The sequence below is a fragment of the Tinamus guttatus genome, unplaced genomic scaffold (genome assembly GCF_059628265.1).
Source record: "Tinamus guttatus ecotype Peru unplaced genomic scaffold, ASM5962826v1 Tinamus_guttatus_pri_ptg000065l, whole genome shotgun sequence".
NCBI classification, from domain to species: domain Eukaryota; kingdom Metazoa; phylum Chordata; class Aves; order Tinamiformes; family Tinamidae; genus Tinamus; species Tinamus guttatus.
Window position 1 is genome coordinate 206,742 of NW_028288599.1, and position 9,555 is coordinate 216,296.

The 9,555-nt window shown below is 40.5% G+C and overlaps 1 protein-coding gene across 1 annotated transcript in view; it reads left to right on the forward strand.

The window, feature by feature from the left end:
• LDAH (lipid droplet associated hydrolase) overlaps positions 1-1,426 on the forward strand; it is a 97,727-nt gene extending 96,301 nt beyond the window's left edge. The window contains exon 6 of the mRNA XM_088519627.1: positions 849-1,426. Coding sequence (XP_088375753.1) covers positions 849-1,040 — 192 coding nt within the window. The 3' untranslated portion in view covers positions 1,041-1,426. The remainder of the gene's footprint in view (positions 1-848) is intronic.
• Positions 1,427-9,555: the final 8,129 nt, after the last annotated feature.

The following is a 9,555-nucleotide window of genomic DNA, read 5'->3' on the forward strand; positions in this document are numbered from 1 at the left end:
GGCGGTTAGGGCAAGATATGAGAAAAGGACTGTGATAGATTTTTAGTTCCACGTTACAACCCAGAAGAAATTTGCTCATTCGTCTGTAGCACATTCTTATGCTAAACCTTTGTGCAGCAGAAACTTTGCAAAGGCAAAATTCTCTGAGCAAGCTCAGCATTGATTTTGAGAGTGACTGTAACTGCCATTTGTTCGGAGGAGAAAAAAATAAAGAGGAGTGATTCAGCTGTAGTTTGCATCTAACACTGAGGTTAAGAAAATAGGTGTTCCTCCACCTAAGGTGCCAACCAGGCAAGTGTTTTGAGATCACACCTAACATATGCCAATTAAACGAAGCTGCTCAGAAATGCAGAGAAAATCTTCTGCTTTCTTTCAACTTATGTGCAGAAAAAAAAAAAAGAGCAGCATAATGGTTGCTCAATTCAGCTAGAATATAGCGTCCAGTTAAGTGGTAATTTTATTACTTGAGAGCTAACATACAGAACATAAGGAATAGATAGTGAGACACAGCAGCCTGCCTGGGGAAGGGAGGACTCCATGGACAACCACATGTTTTGTTCTGTAATAATACATTACTTAAGACAGTTGGATTTTTCATCAGACAATCTATGTTTACAGAGATAGGCCTTTATTGTGCTCTGCTATTTTACAGCTGAGAACACTAAGTAAGCAAGCATTTAATTGATTTACCATAATTGCAGACTTGGGAACGACCCAGATCTACCAACTTGCTCTTCCTTGTGGTATATGTTGGCTCCTGAAGCATAAGCCAATCCAGTCTTGTAGACATATTGGTGGCTTCATCAGTAGTCTTTCAAATTAACGATTTTCTATGCTTTGATTTCTAGCTGATTTTTTACTATGGGATTGGAGACAGCTGGTGTCCACAGAACTACTACGATGAGATCAAAATGGATTTTCCAGATGGGGACATTCGACTTTGTGAGAAAGGGCTCCGCCATGCCTTTGTGCTAGATGCCAGCAAGGAGATGGCTTCCATGATTGCAGACTGGCTGCAGGATGATTTGACCAAATTATAAACAATGATTCAGTGATTAACTGAATGATGTAATTATTTTGTGAACGTGTAATTTTTTTGTGAGAGAGTCTGTCCTACTTTTCTCCATTGATTATAGATTATGGCTTGTTTTCTACTAAGAGGTTTTAGAGAAAGTTAAAGAGAGACTGGCTGGTCCAAAGTATAGTTTTATCAATTTAATGGTTATGTACCTGCATGCTGTGTCTTCAGGACTCTGCAGGACTTGGCAAGTATGGAACATTGTCTTGTAGCACTCTAGACTACACCAATACTAGATTCACTGGCTACAGGTGCACCTGAGCTTAGTTAGTACCACATCACTTATATGCTGAAGGGATCCTTTGGGTGCAGCCCAACTGGTCTGCCTTAGAGAGAAGTATCAAGCTATTCTATATGATATGGTTAAAATCCCACTGTGGCAATGGATCCTGGTCTTTTGAGAAAGGCATGACCTTCTCCTCTTGTCTCATGTGTCCAGGTCGCCCTGTCACATGAGTAATGTACAGCCAACAGCCCAAGTAGCCCTGGTGTTGTCAGCGACAGGTCAGATGGCTTTTGGAGGTCAGGTTGAGTTCAGGCGTTTTACAACGGAAATGTGAACATGAAAACATGAAGTATGCAGTTTCCCTAAGTCTCAGGAGTTCAGGGTACCGCGTAGCAAGCATAGAGTAAGGTAAGTGTGGCTACTCACCTACTGAATACATTTGGAGCACGTATCTGGAACATGATCAAGTGTTTCATTTTCAGATTCACTGTAGAGAAGTTAAAGAGTCCCAGTCAAAAGTGCCAATATTAAAAGGTTAAAAAACGATAGCAGAATCCGTATTTAACTACCTATAAGTGCCCTATCACTCCAAGCTCAGATTCTCTTAAAAGCCCAGGGGAACACTGTTTGCTCAGCAGCTTTGAAGAATTAAACCAGTTTTAATACTTGCCTAAATTTCAGTTTCTTTTTGTAGGGACTGAAGTATGAAATTTTGTGCCAAGACACAACTTAGATAACTCTGTTGTAAGAAAATGGCTATCACTTCTACCGTGGTTGCACCCATGAGTTGCATGAAATAGCAGCATTTAGAGCTTTGCTAACAAGTATGCTGCTTCTCACAGTTGTTCATCCTTCTCCATTTTAGATAGCAAAAAAACAGCAGAAAGAAACATCCTACCAGTTGTGATAACGGAAGAACTTACAGCCTAAAGCTAGAAATGAAAATAATGCAAGTAAGGGGAATAGAGCCAAGTGTAATCAGGAAAAGCTTTCTAGCCATGAACCTGTGAAGCAATCTCCCAGTGGAGACATTTATAAATAAACAAAACGCTACATAATATAGTCAGGGGCAGCTCTGTCCTAGCAAGCAGATTAATTTAGCTGATGCATTAGGCAGCTAACTTAAATAATTTAATAGTTGAGGTACTACTCAGAATGATATTGGAGAAAGTTCTCTGTGAGGCAGAAAGACTGAATAAGTAACCATTTCCTCACTTTTCTTACATGGTTATATAGCACTTTTCACTTCTCTCTAAATCCTCCTTTAATCGTTCCCTGGTATTTAAAGCAATTTGTAATAGCATTCAGTTTCTGGGTATTTTTTGACTAGTTTGGAACTTGCAGGCAGCAGTTTGGAACCTGAGGGCAGCCAGTGCATTTAAGTGACCTTTTTTTGCACGGTAAACTAGTTTACATTTTGAGAGTAACCAGTGAATTTTCAGATTATACTGCCATATAGGAACAGATAGGCAAAGGAACGGATGATGACGCTTGAGGCAGAAGTGTTGCTGCAGCACAGGGAAGAGACAGATTTGTTCAAAAGAAAGGGACTTTGCCTGTGCAATTAACTGATTTTGTATTGGAGAACCATGGAAACTTCCTTTATTTTCTCCAGGTTCACATTCAGCAGTGATCAGACCAACTGTTGCACTCACTTTTAAAATCCACAGTTGTGTGTTTTGTGTCTGGGTGTGTTCAAACAGCCCCCAGATGTTGATGTGCTGTTACAGTGTGTGGTCTTCTATGGCAGATGCTAAATGCATCCATTGGCCTAGGTGCTCCCTGTGACTGAATAAAGGGTGTGCATATATATATATATATATATATATTTATGTATGTGTGTCTATATATATATATATGCACACACATATGCATGCATGTGTTTGTTAGCAGTGCATAAAAAACACAGTTCAACTGGTCGTTGTGGTTTACACATTGATACAGTTGAATAAAACATGGATTCTTTGAAGTTTATGGAATCAGATAATTGAGCTGGAATCAATCTGCAGAAGTTCAGCTCTTAGAGCGGATCTTCTGGGAACAGAAAAGGTCTTGCATTAACCAAAGACGACAGGCAACTATAAAAGCTGGAAACTGAAATACTTACAGAAGAACCATTGTTTACAGTGCAGTATTCGTATACTTTGTATAAGAAATTAATTTAGCAATACTTGTACTTGACTTGTGTATCCTTTTATACAAGTGTTAATTATAATAGATCCTACCACCTGCATTAAGATTTAAACTGAGATTAGATCTGGCCAGGAATGATCAGATCTACTGCAAGATAATGCCTTACGATTTTCTTAAATAAATTTTCTCTAAAGTTATCAAAAACACAGTGATTCAATTGCTTCCGTCCTTCTAGAAGCTATGACCGTAAGGCTAAGATTTGAAAATCTGCTGCTCTACTCATTGCGGAAAAAAAGAAGAAAAAAAAAAAAAAAGAAAAAAAAATTCACAGCTATATTTCCTAAGAGAGGCAAATCTCACGTGGCAAAAATCTAGATGCTTTGAAGCCAGTAGTGTTAACCATGACCCAAGGCAAAGAGTGTCAAAAGCGCTTATGGTCCAAACATATCGACTTACCATAAAACACACTGTAGTCTTGCTGTTTTAGAGTTCTTGGGAATCCTATTGCAAGTGACTTGACTGTATGCAGTAGCACCTGATCTGTGTCACTCACGTTTGTGCTTGATTCTCACCATGCAAGTAAGTATTCCTGCTAACTTAGTGAGACCTTGGCTCATGCTCAAGTGTTTTGCTAGATCAATACCTTTTATGAAGAAGTGCACAAATACAATAACAAAAATAAAAGCATTTATTGTAAAATGTAATTGGTTGCTTTATTTTGACAGTTTGTTTAGGCTGAATTCACCCTCTTTATTACTTGGTGCATGCAAAATTTTCAAAACCATCTGCTAAAGACCCGAATTTCATATACATCTACTAAGTTCAAAGAAAGTCAGTGGGATATAGGCATCTGACTCACATAGGCATTTTCATCCAAAGTTGCTCCAAAATCAGTGTTTTCTCTTGCTCTCTCCAGCTAAGTGTTCACTTAGCTTTGGTTCATTGGTTTGAATGAGCTATAGAGCTTGTAGATTAGTAAAGTTTGTCCTTACAGGAGGTTCGACAAATATTTGCCCCATGTTTATGGTGGAAAGTTTGAAGTTGGACTGCAAGCTAAACTACTTGTTAAATCATAGGAGACAAATTACATACATGAGATGATAATCTCCTCTCTGCAGTTGAGGTCATTTACCTATTTATTTTGCAGAAAATCAGTTTATATATGCATCCCTCCCCCTCCCTTTCTTTGGTCTAGTTAGTTGCCAACAAAGACTTTGAACAAGAGATGAAATGTTGTCCTTAATATTAAAAAGTTGTTCCAAGTATTACTGGATTTGGATAAACTGGTAGGTCCAAGAGAATGTTATGTTACTCTGTGTCACAGGTCACACTCAGACTCTCAACAACAGTAAGTTCCTGAGGCTCTTTGCTTGTAGGCACACATGCTCTTTTTTGGCACACTTACAAAAGAAGAATCCAGAGAGAGTTGGTGAGTGCGCTATTAAAACAGCATATATTGCTGGAACAGCTGATGGGGCTTTAGTAGAAGCGAGATGCGGCAGTAATGGCACAGTCCAGCTGCCAGGGGTGATCGCTGCTCTCGGTAGCATCACGCAGGTGTTACGAAACAGGACAACACACGTGCTCGGATGGGACAGGAGAGGAGACACTTACCTAGAGACTGTTTTCAAGGGTTAAAGGTGGTTGTAAATGGACTAGGATTTCCCATTCCACATATTGCAGGAGTGTGCATGAAAAAAATTAACAGTTATGGATCCTTATCAGCCAGTTTGCAGAAGCTAATACAATGCAGAATGTTGTTTAAAACATCTAGCTCGCTCTTCAGGGTAGTGTGTGCAAGTCAGGTACTTACAGATATTTTGTCATGGATGCCCCTCATTTTCCCTATTTATGAACATCTTGATCAAGCTCACGTTAAAACCCTCAAGCTCTAAAATACACTATACTTATTTCATTGAGAGAAATCCTTACATATGAAGACCAGATGGCTTTGAATGGAGAAATATGCAGTGCCAGGAGTCACATACCCCTTTTCCTAGCAGGCACCCTTAAAATTTGTTAAGGATCCTGCTGTTCCAGGCTAACATGTTAGGAAAATGAATACCATTTACAGAATAAGCATGTTTTGAAGTGTTAACGTCATCTGCTGTCATCATGCAAGGGGTCCTGAAAGCTACCAGTGTTCCATTTAATGAAGAGCCCATGTTTTTACCCACAAAGGATCAAAATTTTAAGCCTCTGGGGCAAAATGGACTGTATAACTCCAGTTAGAGAGTCTCAAGGAAGTCAGTAGGGTTGCACACATGTTTAGAGGGACCCATCTGATGATTAAACGAGGACAATGCCAGTGGAATTTTGAAATGCTGATCTTGTAGCTTTAGTCATAGCAGACTTGAGCAAAGAGTAAAATGTACAAACTAAAATGTGGCATTGCCCACAAAATGGGAGGGCTTTTTTTAATGCTCATATCCTTGCTGGCTTGTACCAAAATAGGACAGTCCACTGTAGGAGGATTCCTGTGGAACTAGCACTTCGTGATAATGAGGGTAGAAGCTTTTGTAGGAAGGAAAACATGCCCACATAATAGGCAGTTACTGAAAATGAGCTGGAATTGTACTCGGGGACTACAGCTGAGACTCACAGCAAATGCCTGTCCCAGTGACAGGCCCCAGGCATCTTGTGAAATGTACTGCATTACATGCAGGTGCATGGGACATCATGCAAGGCACTTCAGCTAAGTCTCTGGCATATACTACAGACCCTCCTGAAGTTGAAGTGTGCATTAAAATTAACTAACTTCCCTGGACTTTGGATCAGGCCCAAAAAGGCAGACCTAGCTCTCCTAACTCACCTCCAATTAATGAAGTAATGCTTTTAAAATAAATGCCTAATACCCTGTCTAATCTAACTTACATATCTGAACTTTGGGGTACCAGATCCTCCCTTTACACATCCTCCTCTGGAGGTCCTGGCAGCTACCAGCTTCCTTTTTGTCCAGGTAACGGACTCGGGCATTTACGTTAGGGTAAATATGTGGGTGCCCAAGTCACACTACATGCCACTTTAGGAATGGGCTACACGCTCTTCTACTGTATCCCTGTGTGACTTCAGACATCTTACCTGTCTTTGCTGTCCTTTTAATTTCTCTCAACTACGAACCGACCATCACAGTGCTTGGTTTTCAGAGTATCTATGAGGATTAATTAGTTAATGTTGTAAATCACCTGAGTAGTCTGCAGCGCTAAGTTAGTACTACAGACTAAAAGGAAACCCTGCCTCCACTGGGAATCCCACGTGTCTCAGGAAGACCATTGCCGTGGGCTCCCCCTGTCACTAGTGAAGGGAGCCAGGTAGCCCCACAGGCCATCAGACACAAAGGGCTTCGGTCCAGGCATCTGAATACAGCTTGAAAGTGGAATTTCCAAAAGTGCTGATGGGCACTGGATGCCCAGCTCTAACTGCATTCCGGCCCTTCTCATCCTTTCCTCCACCTTTATCCAACCAGTGAAGAGCACAACAGCCCACCTGAAAAAAAACAGCCTATGCTCAAGGCAAAACCATCAGGCAGGCTGTGTATGATGGTAATCATGACTCAAGCAATATGCTTCACCCCAGCTCTTGTATTTACCCATTGAATTTAGTGTTTCTATATTTGCTCCTCAGCGTTATGGTTTCTGAGCCTCTAAGATCTCCTGCTCAAGTCAAGGGAGAGAATCCTGTTTAGTTACCGCAGCTAGAGAGCTAAAACTCAAGGCAGGTTTGCTACTAACTACAGCACATTCAGAAACAGAAGAAAAGATGTCGTTCTTGCTGCTAATTCCATGGCAAACAGCTACTGTTCTGTAGCCTGTTTTCATGGGGGAAAAAAATGAGGTTGTCAAGGAAGGCTGTGTAAAATGATTTTTTTTTTTTTCAATTTTTGCTTTTAACTTCCTAGGTAAATGTACATATGACTTATGAAAGATGCTCTGAACTGGGCTGTTTTTGATATACATGCACAAGTTTTCAGAAGAAAAATCTGTGGAGAACAATTTATCAATAAAATATTTAATAAACTTATCTGTACAAAATATTAAAAAGGTTATTGAAGAGTATACAAGAATACTTATTTAACAAATATATACTGCTATATAATATATTCAAGAAAATATAGATTGCTGTTTACAGTTCATTTACAATCCAATATGTACAATCTATTTAAACTTTAGAATACATACAAACAATGCATTTACACCATCACTTACAGAGCTATCTTCTTTAGAGATATTTCACACACTCAGAACTGAAAAAGCTGAACAAATACATGGATAGTTAAAAGGCACACACAGGAATACAAGTATTGCTTTAAAAATTTAACTATTAGAGATACGCTTATTGGAAACATGAGTTGCTTTGATATTTTCCTTTCTGATCAAAGAAAAGAACACATAAATAAAACCATGACTGACCAGCAGAGAGGCTCATTTTGCTAAGAGAGCTCCAAAGAGCCTTGACTTGACTTCACAAAAAGAACAAGCGATGACAGGATGTGGAGCAACGTACCAAACCACCAAAGCGAACAGAATGGGTGCTGACTGCACTGAAAAGGGGGAGCCCCGAGAATGGAGCCAGTGCCACCAGCACAGAAATAGGTCCAACTCTTGTAAGCTTTTCCAGCAAGTGCCCACCATGCAACACGTGGCCAATGACTCCAGATGGACAAGGCTCAAGTCAATACCCCTGAACCTCTTCAATGCTGGTAGGAGCTGCGTGTTCAAAGGCACGTGCACACTCATGGCCTTGAGACTCATGGGAGCATGAGTTTCTCAGCTCTTCAGAAACTCAGACCCTTGTTTTGAAGTGCTATTTAAAAGCCCACAGATTGATCTAATCGCAGTAGATGAGGTGAATGTAAGCAGTGTGATCCCATAGGCATCAGCCTCTGACAAAGGACGGCACTGCAGTGAACCTAAAAGAAAAAGGAGAGCCATCCCCCTGGGCTGCTCAGCCTCCTCCTCACAACACCCAGCCCATGATAGGAAGAACTGCCCACAACTTTGGCTTTTTTTCCTCCTGCACCTCTCCTCTCCTCCTTTTTTAAACTGTGACAGAGAAAGTGAATGAAACACCTTAGAGACCACCATCCCCTTTCCATAGAGACCAAAGCCAATGCCATGGCTCCCAGGAAGGCTGGGCTGCACCCATGCTTTCATGTTCTTCATTTTCTGTTTGTAGAGACCTGGACAACACTAGGATAGATTTATACTACCATTAAGCAGAGGGGAGGTCAGAGCCAAATACACCAAACTTCAATGAATCCTTCACTCCTATTGTCTTCAAGCTAGTTACGGATATTCCATGGAGTTGGCTGCTTGAGGCCGCAGACAGCACCCTGGACTCACACTGCTCGGACTCAACATTTCATTCCTCTTGCCCTTCCTGCCTCATCAAATGCCATGAGAGTCTGAATACTCCCTATCGTGAAAACTTGTAATGTAGACACAAATATAAAAGCATAAAAAAGAACTCACAAAACCTAAAAATGAAATTATAAGTAGTGAAGAGGGAAAAAAAAAAAAAAAGGAGAGCAAACCCGAGACACAGAAAATATCTAGTTTTCATTTCAGGCCATTTCTGAGATTAAGCTTTGGTTTAAGGTTTTCAATACCATCTACTCGAAGATGCTCTCCTATCCAACACTGCGCCTGATCTTTTCCACTCAGCCAGAAGTTAAATGTAAGTACATACAGCGAGTGTGACCATGATTTCTTCCCACCACCAGGTAAATCAGACTCCTCTCCAGTACAATAAATTAAGGAGAATTGCTATCATACCAGTGCCAGTAAAAGGAAAAAGCGCTCTCTCAATCTACACGTCTTGAGGTGCAAGGCTGTAAAATATCCTTAGAGATGTAGGGCTGGACCCTTGGCTGGTGATTTACACAAGTAGAAGTTCTAAATTTTGGTCTTTTTTGTAAGGTCCAGGACACTTAGTGAAACATCATCACTGAATATCAGAGATATCCATGCATTTCTGTGTACGTAGCAACACGCTCTGCTGAGTAAAGCGCATTAAGAGACTGAATGCAGCTGGTTTGTCGGGAAGACAAGAGCTCATGACAAATTCTGAAGTGTCGCACATAGCAATTCACTAAAATAGCCTATTCTCCTAATACTGA